This window comes from Geotrypetes seraphini, chromosome 7 (assembly GCF_902459505.1).
Source record: "Geotrypetes seraphini chromosome 7, aGeoSer1.1, whole genome shotgun sequence".
NCBI classification, from domain to species: Eukaryota; Metazoa; Chordata; class Amphibia; order Gymnophiona; family Dermophiidae; genus Geotrypetes; species Geotrypetes seraphini.
The window spans coordinates 45665954-45693938 of record NC_047090.1 but is presented as its reverse complement, the minus strand read 5'-3'; the positions used below and the strand labels follow the sequence as shown (position 1 = coordinate 45693938).

The 27985-nt window shown below is 47.8% G+C and overlaps 1 protein-coding gene across 3 annotated transcripts in view; it reads right to left on the bottom strand.

Annotated features, from left to right (window-relative positions):
- The window catches only part of ADIPOR2 (adiponectin receptor 2), a 180834-nt gene that overhangs the window by 89791 nt on the left and 63058 nt on the right, over positions 1-27985 (bottom strand). For all 3 annotated transcript variants that reach the window (XM_033952465.1, XM_033952467.1, XM_033952466.1), the window contains exon 2: positions 22356-22585. In XM_033952465.1, the coding sequence (XP_033808356.1) occupies positions 22356-22585 (230 nt within the window). The remainder of the gene's footprint in view (positions 1-22355; positions 22586-27985) is intronic.

Below are 27985 nucleotides of genomic sequence, written 5' to 3'. Positions count from 1 at the left end.
AGTGCAAGTGTGGCGATTTTAGTAAATTTATTCTGTATACTATCCATAAAGTTGAAAAAGATACTCAGAGAAAATATAGCTTGGTACATTTTGATATGATTTTGAACCGGAAATAATGACCCAGAACTACAAACCTCAAACTGCTAAAGACTTATGGACTTAAAGGAAGAATAAAAAAAACTCTCCCAGCTGCAACCAAGTCTATGACTGAGCGTAAGGTTTCCATGTGAAAATTGGTGACTTGGATGTAACGATTCAGGCTCTTGAGGTCCAATACTGACCGAACCGTCCCATCCCCTGCTCCTCTGGATGGACTGGAATGATCACAACCAGAGTTGCCCAAATTACTGAATTCTTGGTACCCCTTGGTATCCCTTTTTCCAGGAGACTCCAAGAACCTCTCATATACTGACAGACTGAAAAGGCTGGGGCTTTTCTCCCTGGAAAAGCGGAGACTTAGAGGAGACATGATAGAAACCTTCAAGATCATGAAGGGTGTAGAAAAAGTAGACAGGGACAGATTTTCAAATTATGGGGAACTACAAGTACAAGGGGGCAGTCGGAGAAATTGAAGGGGGGAAAGGTTTAGAACAAACGCCAGGAAGTTCTTTTTCACCCAGAGGGTGGTGGATACATGGAACGCGCTACCAGAGGATGTGATAAGCAGGAGCACGCTACAGGGCTTCAAAGAAGGTTTGGATAGGTACCTAGAGGAAAAAGGGATTGAGGGGTAGAGATAGGAGTAGAGGTAGGTTATAAGGATAGGATTAGAGGAAATTTACAAAATTAGTCTGGGACCACTGTTCAGGCGATAGGCCTGATGGGCCGCCGCGGAAGCGGACCGCTGGGCAGGATGTACCTCTGGTCTGTCCCAGTGGAGGCACCTTCTTATGTTCTTATGTCTGTCTTTCTGTCTCTTTCTTTCTCTTTCTCTCTCCTTGGCCGCTGTCTGTGCATGTTTCTGTCTCTTTCTTTCTCCTTGGCCACTGTTTATGTGCCTTTCTGTCTCTTTCTCTCTCTCTCATTGGCCGCTGTGTGTCTGTCTGTCTTTCTGTCTCTTTCTCTCTCGTTGGCCGCTGTCTGTCTCTCTATCTCCTTGGCCGCTGTCTGTGTGTCTGTCTGTCTTTCTATCTCTTTCTCTCCTTGGCTGCTGTCTGTGTATGTTTCTGTCTTTTTCTCTCTCTCTTTCCTTGAACGCTGTTTATGTGCCTTTCTGTCTTTTTCTCTCTCTCTTTCCTTGGCCACTGCCTGAGTGTCTTTCTGTCTCTTTCTCTCTATCTCATTGGCCGCTGTCTGTATCTGTCTGTCTTTCTATCTCTCTCCTTGGCTGCTGTCTGTGTATGTTTCTGTCTTTTTCTCTCTCTCTTTCCTTGGCTACTGTTTATATGCCTTTCTGTCTCTTTCTCTCTCTCTCTCTTTCCTGGGCCGCTGCCTGTGTGTCTTTCTGTCTCTCTCTCTCTCTTTGGCCGCTATCTGTCTTTCTATCTCTTTATCTCTCTCTCCTTGGCCGCTGTCTTGTCTGTCTCTTTCTCTCTCTCATTGGCCGCTGTGTGTCTGTCTTTCTGTCTCTTTCTTTCTCTCTCTCTCTCTCTCTCCTTGGCCGCTGTCTGTGTATGTTTCTGTCTTTCTCTCTCTTTCTCCTTGGCCACTGTTTATGTGCCTTTCTGTCTCTTTCTCTCTCTCTCATTGGCCGCTGTGTGTCTGTCTGTCTCTTTCTCTCTATCTCATTGGCCGCTGTCTCTTTATCTCCTTGGCTGCTGTCTGTGTGTCTGTCTGTCTTTCTATCTCTCCCCTTGGCTGCTGTCTGTGTATGTTTCTGTCTTTTTCTCTCTCTCTTTCCTTGGCTGCTGTTTATGTGCCTTTCTGTCTTTTTCTCTCTCTCTCTCTTTCCTGGGCCGCTGCCTGTGTGTCTTTCTGTCTCTCTCTCTTTGGCCGCTGTCTTTCTCTCTCTCTCTCCTTGGCTGCTGTCTTGTCTGTCTCTTTCCTTCCCTCTCTCCTGTTCCCTGCCTGCGCCCCGCTCCCCTTCCTTTGACTGCCCCCCCAGCCCATCCCACCCCCTCTGTGGCAGTGCTACCAGCCTCCAACAAATCCTCGTCCTCGACCCAGAAATTCACCCAGAGGGGAGAGTGGAGGCAGAGGAGAAGGCTGTGCGACCATGGAGCGGCAGTAGTTGTGGCCTTCCCTCCCCTAGCTCCGTAGCTTGGTCGCCACCGCCGCCTCCTTCTCTCCCCGATGTCGGCTCCCAATGTGCGCACGCGCCACACTCTGCAACAATTCTCTGCCGACCACGCACAGAGCCACAAAAATTGAAGTGCGCATGTGCGCTAAGGGTATTATTATCTTAGATGCATGTTATTATCTCCTTTGAACTTCAGAATAACAGAATATAAACTGTTTAAATGCATAACTAAATAAAATAAACTTTGCATGTCCCTTTTAAAAAACTGTCCACCCTAGTTGCAGCATTGGAGAAGGCTGTCTTTCTGTGCATTCACTGCCCTTTCTTTCAGCTTTCCCAAGCAAATGAGTCACTAACCGCCTAGGCAGAAACTTCTGCTTTACAAAGGCTACAGTTTATACTTGAAAGCAATGAAACCACACCCAAATTTCATAACAAAGAACAAAAAGGCTTGAAACACGTGAAACTCATTGTAAATGCAACATATTGATGACTCAACCTGAATTTGCCTATTTATTAACTGCTGCTTATTCGGAGTGTTAGTAGTTATTTCTCTTTTTTTAAATAAGGTTTTATGATTTTGTACATTAAAAATGTGCATGTGTCATGATAGCTCCATACCCTACATTAAAAACCCACAATTTCTTCCAGATCACTTTCCAGATTTTGCTGTACTCTTGCTTACTGCACAGAAGAATCTAGCTTACTTATATCCCTAAAAGTGAGTAGGTGAAGTTGCACAGGAAAAGTATCCAATAAAGTATAAAGAATGTAATATAAATCTAAATAAAGAACAGTTACTTTACATGTAACAGGTGTTATCCGAGGACAGCAGGCAGATATTCTTTTTTATTAATCTTTATTGATTTTCAAACTTTGACAGTGCCATACAATTAATTTAGATATAAACACTACAAAAAAGGCACTTTAAATACACAATTAATACATAAAAACAATCATTTCCCCCCCCCTCATGTGGGCAACATTATCCACAGCACCCAGTACAGAAAATGCAAAAGTGTACTGTCACTTTAAAAACTTTTTGCAAGTCTTGAAACTGCCCATATTGCACATGCACCGGTGCCTTCCCGCCCAACGTCAGTTCAGTAAAAAGCTAAGAAGCCAACTAGGGGAGGTGGGAAGGTTGTGAGAATATCTCACTGCTATCCTCAGATAAAACCCGTTAACAGGTAAGTAACTATGCTTTATCCTAGGATAAGCAGGCAGTATATTCTCACATGTGGGACTCCCTAGCTGGAAACAAAAGGGTTGGTGGGTAGTTGGTATTTAAATAGAGAATAAAATTTGTAGAACTGCTTGGCCGAATCAACTAACCTGTCTGGAATAATTCTCCAGAGAGTAGTGTGATGTGAAGGTATGAACTGAGGACCAAGTGGCTGCTTTACAGATATCTTCAATGGGAGTGTTAACATAGATGGGCTACTGAAGATCGCCATAGATCTAGTTTTATGTGCTTTGACATGACCTTCTAGTATCAGCCCAGCCCGAGTATAGCAAAAGGTAATATAGTCCATGAGCCACATAGAGATGGATTCCATGTCACCAAGAGAACTAAGTCTGTTTGGATCAAATGAGAGAAACAGTTGAGTGGAAGTCCTGTGAAGTTTGATTCTCTCCAGGTAATAAGCAAGAGCACGCTTACAGTCCAATATGTGAAGTGCAGCTTCACCAGGGTGAGAATGTGGTCTTGGAAAAAGACAGAAGAACTATAGACTGGTTCAAATTAAAATCCAAGATGACCTAAGGAAAAAATTTTGGATGTGTGCAGAGAAACACCCTATCGTGGTAGAATGGTGGATCTGAGACCAGAGCTTGCAGTTCACTGACTCGGCGTGCTAAAGAGATACAGATTAAGATTGCTACTTTCCAAGTAAGATGCTTGAGATCTGAAAACACCACGGGCTCAAAGGGAGGCTTCATCAGGGTCGACAATATATTAGGATTCCAAGCAACTGGAGGAGGTTTGGTATAAAAAAGGCCCTTCATGAATCTGGAGATCAAAGGATGGACAAATAGCTTTTTATCTAGAGGTATATGAAAAGCATAAGAACATAAGAACATAAGAACTGCCATCTCCGGATCAGACCTTTGGTCCATCAAGTCCGGCGATCCGCGCACGCGGAGGCCCTGCCAGGTGTACCCTGGCGTAATTTATAGTCCATCATATCTTTATATGCCTCTCTTAAGGAGATATTATGTTCTTATGTTCTTATGTTCTTAAGCAGTAATAACGAAGATCATGAACATGGAAAATGATGAAGATTTTGAACTTGAAGGTGATAGAATAGAGGTTTATAAAGGATTTCAATCTCTTGGGCTTTTTTGTAAACAAAGAAGCAACTAGCAGGGAGGAAATACGCTGCAGAATAGCACCTGGTCACTCTTCAATGAAGACCCTTGACAAAGTATTCAAAGGCGAGGAGGTAACACTCCAAATGAAGATCAGACTTGTCCACGTACTCATTTTCTCAGTGGTCAGTTACGAATACGAAAGCTGGACACTACACAAACAAGACAGAAAGATCAACTCATTTAAGCTTTGGTGTTGGAGAAGGATTTTAGGTGTGCCATGGACTGCCAGAAGAACTAACAAATCGATCCTGGAAGAGATCAAACCGACTATGTTACTCAAAGCCCAAATGATGAAGTTGCGACTGTCTTATTTTGGTCACACCATCAGAAGAGAGAGATCACTGGAGAAGGACATCATGTTTGGGACGATCGAAGGAACCAGGGAAAGAGAGTGATCTGCAATTAGATAGCTGGCCACGTTGACACTGGAGGACCTTTCTGGACTAGCACAAAACAAATTTCTTTTTTTTTTTTAACTTTATTGAAAATTTTACTACAGTGTTCCCCTGCGAATTCTTGGTTCGCAATTCGTGGACTCGCTCATTCGTGGTCTGCTCTAATCGCCTACTCTTGTAATAAAGTTGGGCTACACCTATCAGCTCCTGATTGGTGTAGCCTGACTTTACTACAGGAAGAGACAGTTGGAGCAGACTGCAAGTGATTTTCTTCACCCGCCAGTGCTCCAGCTGCCCTCTTCTGCATCTCCAGCTGCCCTCTCCTGCTTCCCCTGCCTTTTGACAGGCAAAAAACCACATTTCGGGGGAGTACTGTATAATAAACAAATGAACAACTTGCATAAGAATTCAAGAATTAACATATCAAATTAAACAACAGGAAATAAAATAGATATTATTCAGTCCACAATAACCTGATCCAAGAACAAGGAAACTATCAAGTGGAATTTTAGAAAGTAAATAATACAAAATACTTAGACGGAATGGGAGACATTGATCATACACCCAAGGCAGCCGGTTCGTTAAATTGTGGTTGGAGACATTGTGCCTATAATCACGCCTCCCCTTTCTCTAGCCACTACAAACTCAAGTAATTGTTTGGGTTAAAAAAAACAAACAGAAAATTTTTTCCATGAGACAGACAACACAACACAAAGGATGCGCCAAGAGCCAAGACTCTTGGTCTATAGGAAAGGAAATCTTTTCTCTTCTTTGGTGTCTCTCTAGATATATCTGGATAAATTCTTACCAACGAACCCTGAAAACTATCTTTCATGTGCCTGACATAAGTTCATAAGATATAAATCTCTGTTGAACTCCAAGGCAAATGTCACTATAAGGATAATTCTTTCTGTAATTACTTCTAAGGAACTCTCCAGAAATGTTGTCAGATCTAATTCGGCTTGTTGTTGCTCCATTTCTCCTCTTGGGGTGGAAACCGTTTGTTTCTTGAAACCCGCTGAAATACTCTGGACTCTCGTTATAGGTAGCAAAGATTCTTCAAACCAATTTCTTTTTAAATCCACAATTCATCAAGTCGTTAGGACTCGAGCATGAGTTGATGGCACCTAACAACATTAAATAAAGACACTTGCCCGTTGACTCACTGGTAGCCTCCCAAAACCACTTGACCCACTCCCCCTTTTTGGCAATAAGATCACTCCAGTCAACAGTTTCCGATATCTAGGGGTAATCCTAGACTCCCAACTCTCCTTCAAAATTTCAGCCCTGATCAGGCAAGTTTTTTTGTCTTTGTCTTTCACCAGCTCCACATAATTTGTCACCTATTTAATCACAACACTTTCCAAGATGTATTTCTCTGTATTACTGTAAAGCACAGTTACTTACCGTAACAGGTGTTATCCAGGGACAGCAGGCATATATTCTCACATGTGGGTGACGTCATCTACGGAGCCCCAGCGCGGACAGCTTTTCAAGCAAACTTGATTGAAGTTTCAAGTTTGCTATGCTGCACCACGCATGTGCATGCCTTCTTGCCCACTAGAGGGCGCATCCCCACCTCGTGGCCCTCAGTTCCATAGCCAGCAAAGAAGCCATCCCCGGGGAGGAGGGCGGGTTGTGAGAATATATGCCTGCTGTCCCTGGATAACATCTGTTACGGTAAGTAACTGTGCTTTATCCCAGGACAAGCAGGCATGATATTCTCGCATGTGGGTGACCTCCAAGCCAACCAAAAAAGGGCAGGTGGGAGGATGGCAATTTAGGAAAACAGATTACGCAAAACTGACTGGCCAAACCGGCCGTCACTCCTGGATAACGTATCCAGGCAGTAGTGGGAGGTGAAAGTATGAACCGAAGACCAAGTGGCAGCCTTGCAGATATCCTCCACCAGAGTAGACCGGAGGAACGCCACAGAAGCTGCCATCGCTCGAACCTTATATCCCGTGACCCGACCATGAAGCGCGAGACCAGCCTGAGCGTAGCAAAAAGAAATACAAGCAGCCAACCAGTTGGACAAGGTGCGCTTGGAAACAGGACGTCCCAACCGATTAGGATCAAAGGACAAAAATAATTGAGGAACCTTCCGATGAGACTTGGTGCGTTGAGGATAAAAGGCCAACGCTCTCTTACAGTCAAGTGTGTGAAGCGCCGCCTCCCCAGGAAGAGAGTGGGGCTTCGGAAAAAACACCGGAAGAACAATGGACTGATTGAGGTGGAAATCAGACACAACCTTAGGCAAAAATTTAGGATGGGTGCGAAGAACCACCTTGTCATGATGGAACACAGTAAAGGGCGGGTCCGCAACCAAAGCCTGCAGCTCGCTAATCCGACGAGCGGACGTGAGCGCAAGCAAAAAGATCACCTTCCAAATGAGAAACTTAAGATGAGATTTGTCAATAGGCTCGAAGGGAGACTTCATCAGTTGAGCCAAAACCACATTAAGATCCCAAACTACAGGAGGAGGTTTCAAAGGAGGATTAACATTCACTAGACCCCTCATGAAACGAATCACCAGAGGATGAAGAGAGAGAGATCGACCCTCGAGATGCCGATGGAAAGCAGCAATCGCACTGAGATGCACTCTAATGGAAGTCGACTTGGACAAATGCAACAAATATTCCAGAACCGAAGACACCGGAACCGAACTCGAATCCAGATGATGGTCCACTTCTGAGAATAACAAAGCCTAGTCAAGACCTTGCGCGAGGCTTCCAGAACCTCCCTCACAGACTGAGAAACCTGTGAAGTCATGGGGAAAGGAACCAAGCCGTCAGATGTAAAGACTGAAGATTGGGATGCAACAGCGAACCCTGACTCTGAGACAGCAGAGAGGGAAAGACAGGCAGAAGCAGAGGCTCCCTGACACTGAGTTGAAGGAGCAGGGAGAACCAGTGCTGATGAGGCCAACGAGGCGCAATGAGAATCATAGTGGCTCTGGACGTCTTGAGATGAACCAACGTCCTCAAGATCAGAGGGAAAGGAGGAAACGCATAAAGGAACCTCCCTCCCCAGTCGAGAAGAAAGGCGTCGGCCTCGAGACGGTCCGGGGAGTACATCCGAGAACAATAGAGGGGCAGTTTGCGAGTCTCCGGGGAGGCAAACAGATCCACCTGAGGAGTCCCCCAGCGGTCGAAGACCTCGCGCAGAACTCGGGAGTTTAGCGACCACTCGTGCGGCTGGAGAAGACGACTGAGTTTGTCGGCCAGACAATTCTTTTCTCCCTGAATGTAAACCGCCTGCAGGAAGATGTTCTGGGAGACCGCCCATTCCCAAAGGCGCATGGCTTCCCGGCACAGGGACCAAGAGCCCGTTCCCCCTTGTTTGTTCACATAATACATGGCCACCTGGTTGTCCATCTGCACAAGGACTACCTGATCATGCAGCAGGTGGCAGAACGCTCGAGCAGCCAGAAAAATGGCACGAAGTTCTAAAACATTGATGTGACAACTCCGGTCCTCTGCTGACCATAGACCTTGAGTCCGCAGACCGTCCAGATGAGCTCCCCACGCGTACTCCGAAGAGTCCGTGGTCAGGACCTTGCGATGCGGAGGAACGAGAAAGAGCAAACCCCCGGAAAGATTGGAAGAGTTGGTCCACCAACGGAGCGAGCGTCTCATGGAAGGAGTCACAGTTATAGGGGAGGAGACTGGGTCCCGATCCTGACGCCACTGGGAGGCCAAGGTCCACTGAGGAAGCCTCAGGTGCAAACGGGCAAACGGAGTGACATGGACCGTCGACGCCATGTGGCCGAGCAGAACCATCATGCGCTGCGCCGAAACTGAGGGCAGCAACGAAACCTGGCGACTCAATCGAAGCAGGACCTCCAACCGTGGCGGGGGGAGGAACGAACGGAGGCGAACCGTGTCCAGCACGGCCCCGATAAACTGAAGGGATTGAGTCGGGCACAACTGAGACTTGGGGAAGTTCACTTCGAACCCCAGACGTTGAAGGAAGATGATAGTCTGTCGGGTCGTTGAAATAACCCCTTCCTTGGAGGACGCCTTGATCAGCCAATCGTCCAGGTAGGGAAACACCTGCAGCCCCCGAGATCTCAGGGCTACCGCGACCACCAACATACACTTTGTGAAGACTCGAGGGGACGAAGACAGTTCAAAGGGGAGGACCCGATAATGGAGGTGCAACTCCCCCACCTGGAACCTGAGGAACTTGCGGAAGGCGGGATGCACCGGAACATGAGTATATGCTTCCTTTAGGTCCAGGGAGCACATCCAGTCCCCCGATTCTAACAGAGGGTACAGGACTGGAAGGGACAACATACGGAACTTCTCCCGGACAAGGAACTTGTTGAGCCTCCGGAGGTCCAGAATGGGGCGTAAGTCCCCTGTCTTCTTCGGGACCAAAAAGTAACGGGAGTAAAACCCCCGTCCCCTTTGGTTCAGGGGCACGGGCTCCACCGCCCGAAGGCTCAACAAGGACCTGGCTTCCGACAGGAGAAGAGGAAGCTGGTCTCGACAGCCAAGAGAAGCCCCCGGCGGATGTTCTGGCGGCATGGCTAAGAAGTTTAGCGAGTAACCCTCGGAGATGATCCAGAGCACCCAAGCGTCCGACGTGATCTTGGCCCAGGCTGGAAGAAAGGCCTGCAATCGGCCCCCGATAGGAAGGGGGTCCTTTGACAGTGCGGAGGGGGCCCGCCCCCAACCGCGCATCACGTCAAAAAGACGGAGCCGGTTTAGACGCCCCTTGCACCTGAGGCTTTGGTTGGGACGCTCTGCCCTGCTGAGGGGTACGCCGGGGCGGAGGCCTCGAGAAAGCCGGCGTCGACTTCTGCGGGTATCGCCGCGGAGGAGGTCTAAACGGCTTCTGCGGCGGGGCCCGGGGTTTAGAACGGACCAATGAGGCGATAGAGCGCTCATGTTCAGACAAGCGTTTGGTCGCTGCCTCCAAGGACTCATCGAACAACTCGGAGCCCACACATGGAAGATTGGCCAGACGTTCTTGCAAGTTCGGGTCCATATCCAGGGTACGAAGCCATGAGAGACGGGGCATCGCCACCGCAAAGGCGGATACACGAGAGGCCAACTCAAACGCATCGTAAACTGCGTGAAAAAGGTAGAGACGCAGCTGAGACAAATTGGCCATAAAGTTACCAAAATCCCCCTTATGGGAATCCGGCATGACCCCATAATACCTGGGCAACGCCTTCACCATCTGCCTTAAATAGGATGAGAAGGTGAATGCGTAATTAAGGACCCTGGCAGCCATCATGGAGTTGGAATAGAGGCGACGACCAAACTTGTCCAGGATCCGTCCCTCCCGCCCGGGGGGGACCGCAGCAGAGACCCTAGAAGGCTGAGACTTCTTCAACGCCGACTCCACCAGCAACGACTGGTGGGACAGCTGTGCTTTGTCGAAGCCTTTGCAAGGGACTGTACGGTACTTCGACTCCATCTTTGATGGAACCGCTGTGACTGTAAGAGGGGAGTCCAAGTTTCTCAGGAAGGTCTGATGTAGAACCTTGTTGAGAGGCAGACGAGGAGTCTCCCTTGGGGGAGAGGGCAAATCCTGCTCCTCCAAAAATTCCTTCGTGTATTGAGAGCCTGACATAAGGTCAAGGTCCAAAGTCCTCCCCATCTCAAGCACAAATCTGGAAAAGGAGGAGGGCTTCGAAGGCGGAGAGGGAGATTGAGAAGCCCGCGTCGCCAAAAAAGAAGGGGAAGCCTCACGGGAGTAACGAGGCTCCTTACCGGTGCCAGACCCCGAACCCCAAGAAGCCGCACCCAGCGACCTCGACGGGGTCGGGGACCGCCCATGCCCCAAGGAACCCCTGCGGGAAGTCCCCGGGGCATGAGGCACTGAGGCACACCCCTTCCGTCTCGGCGAAGAGTCCCTCGAAAACTCCACCTCGGAGGAACGGAAAAGCCTCGGATTATCGAGGCAGAGCTCGGTGACCCGCAGGGTCTCAGCCTCAGTCGGCGAGGAGCAACCGCGGCGTCGAGGAGAGCCCCATTGACGTTTGGGCTTCCTCGGCCGATGCTTCGCCCGAGGTCGACCCGAGGGAGAGGAGCCCCGGGAGGACCTCGACGAGGAAGAGATCCTCCGAACCCTCCGCACCTTGTCCCGAGGCCACACGCTCCGCTCATGCTGGTCAACTGAGGTCGAGGGCAAGGTCGGGGTCGAGGCCGAAGCCACCCCGGGGGCCGAAGTCGAGGGTACCGAGACCGAGGACGCCGAAGACGGCTGGAGGTGCGCGAGGGCACGTTACAGTTCCGAGGCAATGAGCGCACGGAGCAAGTCTTGAAAGACGGGAACCCCCATCATAGTCGGCAGATCCTGGGCCGGCGGGTGCTCCCTCGAGGGCGACCTCGGTCTCGAGTATTCCTGCTGGGCACCCGACTTCGACGCGGGGCCGAGGACGACCCACCCTCCCCCGTCGATGAGCCCGAGGATGGCTTCTTCGAGGCTGGAAGAGAAGAAGGAAGTGACTTACCCACTTATAACTTACCCACCATCGACTTTGGGGTCGAGGACGCCGGCTTCGACGAAGCAGGCTGTCGGGGCGAGGTCGAGGGAGTCGAGGCCGAGGTCAAGGCCGGGGCCAAAGCCGAGGCCGACGTCGAGGCCTTCCCCGCCGCGGGGTCGACAGCGAAGAACTCCGCCATCCGAGCGCAACGGCGGCGGAGAGCTCTCGGCTGAAAAGTAGAGCACCGAGTGCAGGAGTCGGTCGGGTGCTCAGGACCCAGACAAAGTAAGCACCACCGGTGGGGATCGGTGATGGAAAGCAGCCGATCGCACCAGGTGCACTTTTTAAAGCCCGTCAAGGGACGGGACATGGGCCCAAAAACCGGCCGGGAACGAATGAGGTCCCGCGGCCGCGGCTACCGGGAGCTCCCGGAGCCGAACGTAAAAGGTTTTTTTTTTTTTTTTTTTTTTTACGAAAAAAGACACACGAACAAAATAAAAACACAAATTAAGCACAGCGACCGAGAAAAAACCACTCAGCCGCGGTGTCAGAAGGCAAATTAGAAGAGCACAAATTCCACAGGGCTTCTGGCTCCGCGGAAAAAACTGAACTGAGGACCACGAGGTGGGGATGCACCCTCTAGTGGGCAAGAAGGCATACACATGCGTGGTGCAGCATAGCAAACTTGAAACTTCAATCAAGTTTGCTTGAAAAGCTGTCCACGCTGGGGCTCCGTAGATGACGTCACCCACATGTGAGAATATCATGCCTGCTTGTCCTGGGATAACATCATTTACACATGGCTCCCAGATTACACTATAAAAAAACTCTCCAAAATGTGCCCATTAGGTTACTATGTAAAGCTGGTAGGTATGACACTCTCTAGTCTTCTAAAATCTCACCAATGGCTCCCAGCCAAACACAGGATTATGTATAAAGTTCTCCTACTGACTTTCAAAAGCTTATCACCTCGGAACCCTGGACTATCTTACATCTCTCACCATCCCCTACAATCCAGGCCATCTCTTACGCTCCCAGAACGATTTTTGCTTAATCCTATCAGGTCCACGACAAGTAGAAATTGAGTCCACATGTAAAAAAGCATTTTACCTGCCTGGAATGCGCTCCCCCTCTCTATTCGTAATATCCCCCTTAAGGAATTAAAAAAAAGTTACCCTCAAGAAATGGCTGTTCACACAAGCCTTCCCACTCACTTAACATAAATATATAAAACAACCACACCGTAGTTAGTCCACCTTATCGCCACAATTTGTGCCCCTAACTTTCGACTCTCATTCCACTTTGTGCTGAACAAATTATATTCTACTTTACTTGGCATCTACTTCCTTTCGGGTAGAACCCCTTTTTAGACTGTCCTCCAAATTTCATTTTCTAGTCCATTTTTACATGCTGAATGAGGGATATGCTACCTTCCTTTCCTACCTCGTACATATTGGCATTCTTTTCCTATGCTACTTTTCTATCAACAGAATGTGCTCTTTTCCTACACTGACAAATTTCTTTCTTAGACTGGAAACCATTTAGCACAGTTACTTACCATAACAGGTGTTATCCAGGGACAGCAGGCATATATTCTCACATGTGGGTGACGTCATCTACGGAGCCCCAGCGCGGACAGCTTTTCAAGCAAACTTGATTGAAGTTTCAAGTTTGCACACTGCACCACGCATGTGCATGCCTTCTCGCCCACTAGAGGGCGCATCCCACCTCGTGGTCCTCAGTTCCATAACTAGCAAAGAAGCCATCCCCGGGGAGGCGGGCGGGTTGTGAGAATATATGCCTGCTGTCCCTGGATAACACCTGTTACGGTAAGTAACTGTGCTTTATCCCAGGACAAGCAGGCATGATATTCTCACATGTGGGTGACCTCCAAGCCAACCAAAAAAGGGCAGGTGGGAGGATGGCAATTTAGGAAAACAGATTACGCAATACCGACTGGCCAAACCGGCCGTCGCTTCTGGACAATGTGTCCAGACAGTAGTGGGAGGTGAATGTATGAACCGAAGACCAAGTGGCAGCCTTGCATATGTCCTCCACAGGTGTAGAACGGAGGAAAGCTACAGAGGCTGCCATCGCTCTGACCTTATGCCCCGTGACTCGACCCGGGGGCGGAAGACCAGCCTGAGCATAGCAAAAAGAAATACAAGCAGCCAACCAGTTAGACAGAGTGCGCTTGGAAACAGGATGCCCTAATCGATTAGGATCAAAGGACAAAAACAATTGAGGAACTTTCCTATGAGACCTGGTGCGTTGAAGGTAATATGCTAACGCCCTCTTACAGTCAAGCGTGTGAAGCGCCGTCTCGCCAGGATGGGAGTGGGGTTTCGGAAAGAACACAGGAAGGACAATGGACTGATTGAGGTGAAAATCAGACACCACCTTTGGTAAAAATTTCGGATGTGTGCGGAGAACCACCTTATCATGATGGAACACAGTAAAGGGAGGGTCCGCAACCAAAGCTTGCAACTCCCCAATCCGTCTTGCGGATGTGAGAGCAATCAGAAAAATCACCTTCCAAGTCAGAAATTTCAAAAGAGACCTGTCGAGTGGCTCAAAAGGAGGTTTCATCAGTTGAGCCAAAACCACATTTAAATCCCACACGACGGGAGGAGGCTTAAGAGGGGGACAAACCCTGAGTAGCCCTTTCATGAAACGCGTCACCAAAGGATGGAGCGAAAGAGCACGTCCATCCAGTTGTTGATGGAAAGCCGAAATGGCACTGAGATGAACACGCACAGATGTGGTTTTCAGACCAGAGTGCGACAGGTGCCATAAGTATTCCAGGACCGAGGACACCGGAACCGAAACAGGATCCAGGTGAAAAGAAGAACACCAGGTGGAAAACCTGGTCCATTTTTGTGAATAACAAAGCCTGGTCGAAATCTTGCGGGAGGCTTCCAACACATCCCTCACAGATTGAGACACACAGGGCGAAGTTAAGGAGCAAGAAACCAAGCTGTCAGGTGTAATGACTGAAGATTGGGATGTAACATTGAACCTTGACTCTGAGACAGCAGAGAAGGAAACACAGGCAGAAGTAGAGGATCCCTGGTACTGAGCTGAAGCAGCAGGGAGAACCAGTGCTGACGCGGCCACCGAGGCGCAATGAGAATCATAGTGGCCGCGGACGATTTGAGACGCACTAACGTTCTCATGATCAGAGGAAAAGGAGGGAACGCATACAGGAACCTCCCTTCCCAATCGAGAAGGAAGGCATCTGCTTCCAGACGGTCCCGGGAGTACATCCGAGAACAATACAGGGGCAGTTTGCGGGTTTCCGGAGAGGCAAACAGATCCACCTGCGGCGTCCCCCAGCGATCGAAAACCTCGCGCAGGATTCCGGTGTTTAGTGACCACTCGTGCGGCTGCAGAAGCCGACTGAGTTTGTCCGCTAGACAGTTCTGTTCTCCCTGAATGTAGACCGCCTGTAGGAAGATGTTCCGGGAGACCGCCCACTCCCAAAGGCGAAGAGCCTCCGAGCAGAGGGGCCAAGAACCCGTCCCACCTTGCTTGTTCACATAGTACATCGCCACTTGGTTGTCCGTACGAACGAGGACTACCTGATCTTGCAGTATGTGGTCGAACGCTCGAACCGCCAGAAAGATGGCACGAAGTTCCAGCACGTTGATGTGACAACGACGGTCCTCGGCAGACCATAGGCCCTGCGTCCGAAGACCGTCGAGGTGGGCTCCCCACGCGTACTCCGAGGAGTCTGTGGTCAGAACCTTGCGAAAGGGAGGGGTGAGAAACAGTAAACCCCCTGACAGATTGGAAGAGTTGGTCCACCAACGTAGCGATCTTCGCAAAGGAGGAGTCACCGCAATGAGACGAGACACCGGATCGCGATCCTGACGCCACTGAGAAGCTAGGGTCCACTGAGGAATCCTCAGGTGCAGCCTGGTGAAGGGAGTGACGTGGACCGTCGATGCCATGTGGCCCAGCAGCATCATCATGCGCTGGGCCGACACCACCGACAGTTGAGAGATCAGACGGCCCATCCGCACCAAGGCTTCCAACCGCGGAGGTGGGAGGTACGAACGCAGGCGCACAGTGTCCAGCACTGCGCCTATAAATTGAAGAGACTGGGCCGGGGATAACTGTGACTTGGGAAAATTTATCTCGAACCCCAGTCTCTGCAGGAAGACGATAGACTGTCGGGTCGCTGAGATAACCCCCTCCCTGGTCGGGGCCTTGATGAGCCAATCGTCCAGGTACGGGAATACATGAAGCCCACGAGATCTCAGGGCTGCCGCGACCACAACCATGCACTTCGTGAAGACTCGAGGGGACGAGGCCAGGCCGAAGGGCAGGACCCTGTACTGAAGATGCAGGTCTCCCACCTGGAACCGTAAAAACCTCCGGTAGGCGGGGTGCACCGGAACATGGGTGTACGCTTCCTTCAGATCGAGGGAGCACATCCAGTCCCCTTCCTCTAAAAGAGGATACAAGATCGGGAGAGACAGCATTCGAAACTTCTCCCGGACCAGGAATTTGTTGAGCTTCCTGAGATCCAGAATGGGGCGTAAGTCCCTGGTCTTCTTTGGGACCAAAAAGTAACGGGAGTAAAACCCCTTCCCCAGCTGATCTTTGGGGACCGGTTCCACCGCCCAAAGCTTCAACAGAGCCCTGGCTTCGGCCAGAAGGATGGGAAGTTGTGCTCGGTTGTAAGAGGCAGCCCCCGGGGGTTGATCCGGTGGCGCGGACACAAAGTTGAGCGAGTAGCCCTCGGAGACGGTCCGGAGCACCCAAGCGTCTGATGTGATCTCGGTCCAAGCCACATAGAAGGACCGAAGACGCCCCCCTATGGAAAGGGGTTCCTGTGAGATCGTGGAGGGGAACCCGCCCCTTCCGCTCAGCCCGTCAAAAGGAGGGCGCGGGTTTGGAAGGACCCTGCGCCGGGGCTTGGGATTGTCCCCCTCTGCCTCGCTGAGATGGGCGTCTCGGCGGTGGCCTAGAAAAAGCCGGGGTAGACTTCTGAGGGTATCGGCGCGGCGGAGGACGGAAGGGTTTCTGCGGCGGGGGCCTAGGCTTGGGGCGGACCAGGGAGGCTAACGAGCGCTCCTGTTCCGACAACCGTTTGGTCGCCGCCTCTAAGGACTCGTCAAATAACTCGGACCCCACACAAGGCAAGTCTGCAAGACGTTCCTGCAGGTTTGGGTCCATATCGAGGGTGCGAAGCCAGGCCAGACGGCGCATGGCCACTGCGAAGGCCGACACCCTCGAAACCAGCTCAAAAGCATCGTACACCGCATGGAAGAGGTACAACCGCAATTGAGACAGGTTGGACATAAACTTGTCAAATCCTGCTCTTTGGGAGTCCGGTAGGGAGTCACGATATTGAGGGAGGTCCTTCACCATGCCACGCAGATATGAGGAAAAGGTGAAGGCATAATTTAGTACCCTGGTGGCCATCAGGGAATTAGAATAGAGGCAACGGCCGAACTTATCCAGGGTCCGCCCCTCCCTGCCGGGTGGAACCGCCGCAGAAACCCGGGAGGGCTGCGTTTTCTTAAGGGCAGACTCCACCAGTAAAGACTGGTGGGAGAGTTGCGCCTTCTCAAACCCCTTAGGGGGCACCGTCCTATATTTCGCTTCCATCTTGGATGGGACAGACGTGACTGTAAGAGGGTTAGCCAAATTCTTCAGCCAGGTCTGCAGGAGGACTCTATTTAAGGGGAGCCGAGGTACCTCCCTAGGTGGGGTGGGGAGGTCCTGCTCTTCCAAAAATTCTTTAGAATACTGAGAACCCACCATGAGGTCCAACCCCAGGGCTCGGGCCATGTCCTGAACAAAGGTGGAAAATGAGGACGGCCTGGCGGGTGGAGAAGGGGTTCTCGACCTCCCCACCGAGGAAAGGGGAGAGGCCTCGTGGGAATAATGAGGGTCCCTGGCCGACCCCGAGCCCCAGGATCCCCGCTCCAACGGCCTCGAGGGGGAAGGAGAAATTCTCCGCCTCGAAGAACCCTTGGGTGAGGACCCCGGGGTCCGGGGGGCACTCTCCCTCTTCCTCGGCGAGGCGGCACGTGAAATCCTTCTAGGAGGAGATCGGAGAAGCCTCGGGTTATCGAGGCGCAACTCCGATACCTGCAAAGCCTCGCCCCCGAGCGGCGAGGAACGATCGCGCCGTCGAGGCGAGCCCCGCGAGCGCTTCGGCTTCCTCGAGCGGCACCCCGTCCGAGGTCGCGTCGAGGGCGAGGAGCCCCGGGAAGACCTTGAGGAGGAGGAGGAGGAAATGCGGCGCACCCGGCGCATCTTGTCCTTGGGCCGCATGCTATGCTCAGGCGGCACCCCCGAGGCCGAGGTCGAAGGCAAGACCGAGGTCGAGGTCAATGGAGCCTCAATACCCGAGGCCGAGGCCGCCGAGGTCGGGGCCTCCGAGGTCGAGGCAGCCGTGACCGAAGCCCGTTGCAGCACTTCCAGGGCCCCCGACAGCTCCGATGAAATTAGAGCTCGGAGGAGGTCCTGAAAGGCTGGAATCCCGACGAAACATAGAAACATAGAAACATAGAAATAGAGGGCAGATAAGGGCCCACGGCCCATCTAGTCTGCCCACCTTAATGTCCCTCCCCTACCTTTGCCCTGTGAAGAGATCCCATGTGCCGATCCCATTTGGCCTTAAAATCAGGCACGCTGCTGGCCTCAATCACCTGTAGTGGAAGACTATTCCAGCGATCAACCACTCTTTCAGTGAAAAAGAATTTCCTGGTGTCACCTCGTAGTTTCCCGCCCCTGATTTTCAACGGATGCCCTCTTGTTGTCGTGGGACCCTTGAAAAAGAAGATATCTTCCTCCGCCTCGATGCGGCCCGTAAGATACTTGAATGTCTCGATCATGTCCCCCCTCTCTCTGCGCTCCTCGAGCGAGTATAGCTGTAATTTGTCAAGCCGTTTTTCGTATGGTAGATCCTTGAGTCCCGAGACCATCCGGGTGGCCATTCTTTGCACCGACTCCAGTCTCAGCACATCCTTGCGATAATGCGGCCTCCAGAATTGCACACAGTATTCCAAGTGGGGCCTCACCATGGATCTATACAATGGCATAATGACTTCCGCCTTACGACTGACGAAACCCCTTCGTATGCAGCCCATGATTTGTCTTGCCTTGGACGAAGCCTGCTCCACTTGATTGGCAGACTTCATGTCCTTACTGACGATTACCCCCAAGTCTCGTTCTGCTACCGTTTTTGCTAGGATCTCGCCATTAAGGGTATAAGACTTGCATGGATTCTGGCTGCCCAGGTGCATAACTTTGCATTTTTTGACATTGAAGTTGAGTTGCCATGTCCTAGACCATCGCTCCAGTAGGAGTAGGTCGTGCATCATGTTGTCGGGCACTGAATCTTCGTCTGTTGTGCATTTGCCCACTACATTACTCAGTTTGGCGTCATCGGCGAATAATGTTATTTTACCTCGAAGCCCTTCTGCCAAGTCTCTTATAAAGATGTTGAATAGGATTGGGCCCAAGACTGAGCCCTGTGGTACTCCACTAATCACCTCCGTCATTTCGGAGGGGGTGCCGTTCACCACCACCCTTTGGAGCCTACCTCCAAGCCAGCTCCCAACCCATTTCGTCAATGTGTTACCTAATCCTATAGAACTCATCTTGCTCAGTAACCTGCGGTGTGGTACACTATCGAATGCTTTGCTAAAGTCCAGGTACACGATGTCCAGGGACTCCCCAATATCCAGCTTCCCCGTTACCCAGTCAAAGAAGCTGATCAGGTTGGATTGGCAGGATCTCCCCTTAGTAAATCCATGTTGTCGGGGATCCCGTAGATTCTCTTCATCCAGGATCTTATCTAATTGGTGTTTGATTAGAGTTTCCATTAGTTTGCTCACTATCGATGTTAGACTCACTGGTCTGTAGTTTGCTGTCTCCATCTTTGAGCCTTTCTTGTGGAGTGGAATGACGTTAGCCGTCCTCCAGTCCAACGGGACGCTGCCTGTACTAAGGGAGAGGCTGAAGAGCGCGGACAGTGGCTCCGCCAAGACATCACTCAGCTCCCTAAGCACCCTGGGGTGCAGGTTGTCCGGCCCCATTGCTTTGTTAACCTTGAGCTTAGACAGTTCACCGTAGACACTGCTGGGCGTAAACTCAAAGTTACTAAACGGGTCAACTGAGCCAACCCTTGTCTGTAGCTGAGGGCCGAGCCCTGGCGCTTCTCGGGTGAAGACTGAGCAGAAGTATTCATTTAATAGTTGGGCTTTTTCCGAATCCTTTTCCACATAGTCTCCGTCTGGTTTCCTAAGACGTACAATCCCGCCTGAGTTTTTTCTTCTATCACTGATATACCTGAAGAAGGATTTATCTCCCTTCTGGATGTTCTTTGCTAGAGACTCCTCCATGAGGAATTTAGCCTCCCTGTGTCCGGAGCACACTCCCTGGAGGGCGACCTCGGTCTCGAGTATTCCCTCGGGGTGTGCGATGCCGGGGTCCTAGGCGGGGCCGACGCCGACCCACTCGCCTTAGCCGAGGCAGAGGATGGCTTCTTAGCTGTCGGGGATGGAACAGAGGACTTACCCGAAGCAGGTTTTCCCGAGGACGCCTTCGAGGTCGAGGCGAAGCCGAGGCCCCCGAGGGCGCCGAGGTCAAGGCCGGGGCCGAAGCCGAGGCCGACGTCAAGGCCTTCACAGGTGCGTCCACGGCAAACAACTCCGCCATTCTGGCCCGTCGGCGGCAGAGAGCTCTGGGCTGAAAAGTAGCACAACGGTCACAAGAAGCTGTCGGATGATCCGGGCCCAGACAAACAATGCACCACCGGTGGGGGTCAGTTATAGAAAGTAACCTCTCACACCGGCTGCATTTCTTAAAACCCGTCACAGGACGGGACATGTACGGAAAAACAGGCCGGGAACGACCGACGTCCCGCGGCCACGGCTGCCGGGAGCCCCCGGAACCCAACGAAAAGAAAAATATATATTTTTTTTTTTTTTTTAGAAATGAACGAAAATAATACTAACTGAAAATAAAGAGCACCGCGATTCGAAAAAAGACGGAACGCGGCAGCAGAAAGGCAGCAAAATTGGAGCTCAAATCCACAGGGCTTTCTGGCTCCGCGGAAAAAATTGAACTGAGGACCACGAGGTGGGATGCGCCCTCTAGTGGGCGAGAAGGCATGCACATGTGTGGTGCAGTGTGCAAACTTGAAACTTCAATCAAGTTTGCTTGAAAAGCTGTCCGCGCTGGGGCTCCGTAGATGACGTCACCCACATGTGAGAATATCATGCCTGCTTGTCCTGGGATAAAGACATGTCCAGAACAGAATTTGCAGTATAATAAATATAAATAAATGTAAATGACTCTACATATGAATTGTTGATGAATCCTTGGAGTAATTTTGGCAGGATGGCCACTGTTCCAAGTCTTTATGATACTCAGGTGAATTCCCCAAGGACAGGAGTTTGGAAGACCCCCTGTCCAATTGTCTTGAGAAGATGACTCCTAGCCCATCAATGGGTATCTCTGGGAATTCCAGCAGTCTTAGAAAAATGGAAGAGGCAGAGCCTATCAATACAAAAAGACTAATCTATCTGGAAATCCACATCCACTTGTCCAAGCAACAACACAGCATGTCCCAAAACCCTGTCTTACTCAAACCAAATCTTAAGCTCCCACTGTGCTTATTCCCTATTAATCTCTGGTCTTAACTTCTCTCAGATCTTTGACCAGCTTTTCCAGTCTTACTAACCGCTAGGCCCAATGCAAACAGGCTCTGGACATATAGCTGCCACAAATTGCTGCCTGCAAATCCAAGGCTTGCTTCAATAAGGACTCAATTTTGTCATATTAAAAACTCCCTATGCGCTGTTCACTGGGATGGTGGATTGCTTGGGCTCCACTAAAACCACAAAACATTCTCCCTGAGCCCTTAATTTCTCTTTTCATCCGAGCCAGAGGATACAGACTGTTTAATGCCCTGACAACCTAAGGCTGGCCTTTGGAAGTGATCAGAAGTCTAACTGCCCACTTGCCATGCAGTAGCATTAAATGCTGCTGCCGATGCTCTGCAGTAATTTCACTGGCTCTCAAAGCAAGCTGCAAGAGCTCCCTCCTACTCACAATGCCACTGCTCCCCACAAAATACACAACTCCTAACATCTTGGCAACACAGTCCGATTCAAACCATGAAGGCATACCCTCTCTTGCATCACTGCCTTTGCAAATCTTTTTTTTTTCTATTTTAACAGCTTTTACTGAAATTGACTGGGGAAAGGGGGAGCAGCTTATGAGGCAAGTCTGATCAAGAAAAATAAAGAGGGAAATACAGCCAGAAGTGAGAGAGGGACCAGATTCTTCCAGGTATCTCCCTGGGGCTAAGAGACCCTTCCCCTCTTCCAGAGCTCATCCAAGAGCTCAGTTCTCCAACTAGACCCAGGAATACACCCCCAAATCAATTCAGTGCTGTATGAAGACAGAAAAAAAACAAACGAGAAAACCACAGGCACTGCCTGCACGGTACCCTATAAATGGCAGAGCTCAAATGCATTTAACCTTTGTCTTCATCTCTTGGTAGAAGGGTATAATTCATTCAACTAGACTGGTGGACAATAAGCAATACTTATTTACAGCAAAGTTATATTTATCAAGTAATAAAAGTAAACTAAAGAGTTTGAGAATAACATTCAATTCTGCCTTAAAATATTCTCAGGATACTTGTGTTTCTTCTGGTTTGACTTTTTTTTAAAAAAATTGGTACCCATTATTGAGACAGATGTGAGCAAGTTACAATAAAATTCTTAGAGCAGCAAAAGTTTTGTGCAAAACACTCAAGACATGACAGATATGTAATAAATATACATAAGAACAACTTACATAAAACTATCGCAATCTAAAGAATCTAAGCCTAAAAGGGTTCATAAATTATTGCAAAATTATTAAGTTGTTCCATGTAGTCCTTTGTACTAGATTTTTCTTCAGTACACAAGAAGTTGGGGGAAGAACTTACATTTTCCTGATCTGAGAAAAGAGGAAAATCAGCTAGCAGGGGTCCCAAATCACCAAATTGACCATCATTGGATCTCTCTTGTCTCAAGGCATTAGGCATGTGTCCTTTACGAAGCCGCAAGTCCGACTCCAGATCCCCTGATGCCAGGTTTGCTGGTTCACTCATGAATGTGAAGGATTTGCACAGAAGACTATCTCTCTCTCCTCTAGGACTGTTCTTCAAATGCAAACCTAGAGAAGAAAATAAAAGAGCTTAGACAAATGCATCCACTGTCAGAAAAATAATGGAGTACCCTCCACATTTCCTGTACACTAATGGTTGCAGAGCACACCTTCTCAGTTTAATGCAATTCCATTATGTTTCCAAGTTTATTTAAATTTAAAAGGTGGTATTACCCATGTTATTAAAATGTCTCATCCATCTGAACACACAGTCAAACCAAAAGCCATCTCAAGATACAACAGAAACAAAACTTTGATTTTATAACTATAGTCAGATTGAGATTGAGAGTTGTTCAAAATACTGCGGACCGCCTTATTTATGGTCTAAAAAAATGGGAACATGTCACTCCTTTCTACCTGAAACTACACTGGTTGCCGGTGGAGCTTAGAGAGTGTTGTTCAAGTTTTCATGCATCTGTTACAAAGTAGTGTTTGGTCTGTCACCAGGTTACTTACTTTCTCACTTTTCTTGGAGTCATTCTAATAAAAACACACGGAGAGTGCAGTTGTTTACTTGTCCCTCTGTAAAATCTTGCCATTACAAGAAGTTCCTTGATAGAACCTTTTCTTTTCAGGCCACCAAATTGAATCCATGGCTCGGTAAAATGATGTTAAAAGCTTCTTCATATTTAGATTTTAGGAAATTGTTAAAGACTTATTTATTTAATAAGTTGATATCATAACTTTTTTCTTAACTTAATTGATGTTTTTATCACTTTTTATCACTTGCATTTCTATCTATATGGCATGCTTTTTATTCCGACGTATTACTGAAATGTATGCATAGCTCCTTGTTGTATTTCACCAGGATATTTTAATGGAATTATATGTATTGTTTCCTGTGTTGTGAGCCGCTTAGAACCTCCCCAGTATGGTGGCATACAAATAAATTATTATTATTATTATTTACTCTTGGCAACCTTCAGCAAGTAACGTAATAGCATGTAACAGGTTTATTCAACAGCAATGGCGATATCAGTTCTAAAAGCTCTTCCGCATCAATTCAGATCAATCTGTAGAACAGTGTACAGTGACAATTGTTATACTTGCGGCACATAGACAAAAGTGGTTATGTGAAAGCACAAGACACAAAATTCTTACAAGCTCCTGTGAATCAAATTAGAGCAGAACCACCTTCTCCTTTGGATTCAGGGCTATACATTTTTGAAGTGGTAACTAGGAAGATGATGTTATCTAAATGTAGAAGGACTAACAGAAATTTTTGCTGGTTTGTTTGGTTTTTTAATAAAAGCACTTGGCAACAAATAATCAAAAAGCAATTATCACAGCTAGTGCTAAAAGGAAACTTTCCTTTCTATGTGCCATCAAAACTGTTTCCAAGACAATGAAGGACAGTGAAGTTTTAGTATCTCACAGCCACTACTACCTGTCAACAATTCTAAAGAACATATATTCTCTAACAACCCTCAAGTTTTAGGCCAAATCAACAAAATGGAACTACCATTATACAAAAGTTAAAGCAAGTTAGAGAACCAAGGAAGTAAGGATTCAAATTCTGTTTCTCCTACAGACACTCCTTGGGGCTTTGGACAAGTCATATTACACTCCAACTTCAGAAATTCCCTAGATAATACTACATAAGAATAGCCCCACTGGGCAAACCAATGGTCTATCAAGCCCAGTAGCCTGCTCCCACGGTGGCCAATCCAGGTCACTAGTACCTGACCAAAACCCAAGGAGTAGCAATATTTCATGCTACCAATCCAGGGCAAGCAGTGGCTTCCCCCATGTCTTTCTCAATTACAGACTATGGACTTTTCCTCCAGGAACTTGTCCAACCCTTTCTTAAAACCAGCTACGCTATCCGTTCTTACCACAACCTTTGGCAATGCGTTACAGAGCTTAATTATTCTCCGAGTGAAAAAAAATTTCCTCCTATTGGTTTTAAAAGTATTTCCCTGTAACTTCATCGAGTGTACCCTAGTCTTTGTCATTTTTGACAGTGAAAAATCGATCCACTTGTACCCGTTATACTCCACTCAGGATTTTGTAGATTTCAATCATATCTCCCCTCAGCCATCTCTTTTCCAAGCTGAAGAGCCCTAAACTTTTTAGTCTTTCCTCATTCATGAGGAGTTCCATCTCTTTTATTATCTTGGTCGCTCTTCTTTGAACCTTTTCTATCGCCACTATATCTTTCTTGAGATAAGGAGACCAAGTTTCCAAGCTTTGTTAAAATCTGATTACATGCCTATCAGGGTTCTAGGCGTTTTACAATTAAAAAAAGAGAGAACACAATCAAAGGACTGATCTAAACAAGACATAATATAGACATACAATTAAAACAAAAAGCTAAGTAGGGAGAACTACAATATGTTACAGTAAAGCAGACAATGAAGGAAGAAACAAAAGGAGGGAAGGGAGTGACCTGATTACTGTTGGAATCTAAACGATTTGAGAGAAGATGGTCAATATTCAAAGGTGTCTTTAAAAAGGAAGCATTTTAATCCTCCTTTTAATTTGTCAAGATTATGCTCTTCCCTAATGTTGGTTGGCAGGGAATTCCAGATCATGGGGACAGTTACTGAGAACGTAGTAGCCCGACGAGTGCTAATAATCTTTAATGAGGGCACGTGGAATAGCTGTTGGGAGGTAGATCCTAAGGGTTTGAGGCAGATCATGTGGGATGAGGAGTCTATCGATAAAGGCAGGTTCCTTAGCTTTTTGGGTTTTGAATACTAGAGTAGCGATTTTATAAGCTATTCTGTGTGGTATTGGGAGCCAATAATCTTTCTTTAAAAGGGGAGTGACATGATTGTATTTCTTAGAGTTCGTTGATTTTAATGGCGGTTTTGAATTAACTGGAGGCGTCTTAATTTCTTTCTGACATATACCTTTGTCTAACGAGTTGCAGTAATCAGTTTTTGATATGAGAGTGTGAATCGATATGTTTAGAGCTTGAGGCTCCAAGATGCTGGCTAATGACCTAATCATTCTGACTTTATAGAAACAATTTTTAACTACTGTACTGATTTGTGAACGATAATTTAATTTACTATCAATAGTGACACCCAGGATTTTGACCGTACTGACTGATTCAATTGGAGTGCTATTGATAGATACAGAAGATACAAGTTGAATATTATCTTTCCATGGAAAGATAAGACAGTTTGTTTTAGAGATACTGAGGGAGAGCATGTTTTCTCCTAGCCAATGGCTGACACTATCTAATTTTGAGTTTATAGTGTTGATGTCATTGTTGTTGGCGGGATTCATAGGGTGAATGATCTGTATATCTTCAGCGTATGCATAAGCAGTGAAACCAATTGATTGATATAGCGTGAATAAAGGAGCCAGATAGATATTAAAAAGTAGAGAAGAAAATATGGAACCTTAGGGAATGTCAAAGTTATTTTGAAAAGTTGTGGAAGTGGAGTTATTGAAGGTCACCGTAGATGTACGGTTTCAAGTTTTATTTAAAATTTGATATACCACTTAAAAAGAACTGTCTAAGTGGTGTGCAATATGATAATTATTAAAAAAAAGGAACAACATTAAAACCAAAAGACGTTAGTGACATAGAGAAACATAATGGTATGGGGAGAAGTACAATCTATGTCAGGAGAGGAAGACTTGTTATAGGCATTCTTAAAAGAAAAAAGTCTTTAAATTGGCTTTAAATTTATCTAAAGGTAGTTCTTCCTGAAGATGAGGAGATAAGGAATTCAAGGTTGTGGGTGCTGTTATGGAAAAAATCTTCTTTCTGGTTATGTCAAAAAAATAAGTGTCATAAAATAGGAGGTGAACCATTCAAAAATTTGATTAGAAATACAGACCGAAGTTAGTCTTTTAAGCAGAAGTTGATGATCTATTGTGTCAAAGGCCGCAGAAAGATCTAATGAGACAAGAATAACTGATTTGTGTTTGTCGAGGAAGTACTGTATGGAGGTTGTTAAACCTAATAGGGAATGTTCTGTTGAATGGTTTGATTGGGGTGTAGGATTTTTGTTTTGTCAGCAAAGTCTGAAATTTGATTAAATACAATCTTTTCTGTTAATTTCACTAAGAATGGGAGATTTGCAATTGGTCTATAGTTAGAGCATTCCTGAGTACTTCCTTTGTAATTTTTTTTGGTTATTGGATAACAAAAGAATAGGTTACACTTCTCCCTTCGTATCCGCGGTTTCTGTATCTGCGGATTCACTTATTTGCGATTTTTTGGAAACTGACTCTACCCCCAAAAATTACACCATCATTAAAGTTTTTTTTTCGTTTTACTGTACCGAGAAAAAGTGTATCGCTTACCATTCACTCTGAAAATCGCTGCTTCCCAGTGTGCACTGAGAAAGACGCTGCTTCCCAGCGTCCATAGAGAGAAAGGCCTGTCCAGAAATCGCTGTAGAAAAGTTATTCGCGGTTCAAAAGTGACAAATCTCCTGGACCGGATGGAATTCATCCGAGATTCTTGAAAGAGCTAAAAGTGGAAATCGGTGAACTATTGCAAAAACTTGCCAACCTGTCAATCAAAACAGGACAGGTACCGGACGACTGGAAGATAGCAAACGTCACGCCGATATTTTAAAAAGGATCAAGAGGAGTACCGGGCAACTATAGACCTGTGAGTCTCACGTCGGTCCCAGGGAAGATGGTTGAGGCGCTGATCAAGGATAGCATAACCCGGCACTTAGACACATATGACCTGATGAGAGCTAGCCAGCATGGATTCAGGAAGGGAAGTCATGTTTGACGAACCTACTCCAATTTTTTGAGACAGTAAACAGACAAATTGATAGCGGAGAACTGGTGGATATTGTATACTTGGATTTCCAGAAAGCGTTCGACAAGGTTCCACATGTAAGACTCCTCAGGAAACTGCAAGGCCATGGAATAGAAGGAGACATACTAAGATATATATGCAAATGGCTGGAGAACAGAAGGCAGAAAGTGGGCATAAATGGGAAATTCTCAGACTAGGAGACTGTGACTAGCGGTGTGCCCCAGGGCTCGGTACTTGGGCCCATCTTATTTAACATCTTCATAAATGACCTGGAGGATGGAACATCCAGTGAGATCATCAAGTTCGCAGATGACACAAAGCTATGCCGGGCAATCAAATCGCAGAAGGACAGCGAGGAACTCCAGAGCGACTTGAGCCGATTGGAAAATTGGGCAGATAAATGGCAAATGAAGTTTAATGTGGATAAATGCAAAGTCATGCACTTAGGAAGAAAAAATAAGAAACACAAGTACAGTATGTCAGGTGCAACTCTGGGAAAAACCGAACAGGAAAGGGTCCTGGGCATATTAATCGATAGGACCCTGAAGCTGTTGGTGCAATGTGCGGCGGCAGCGAAAAAAGCGAATAGAATGCTAGGCATGATAAAGAAGGGAATCACGAGTAGATCAGAGAAAGTAATACTACCGCTTTATAGAGCGATGGTCAGACCA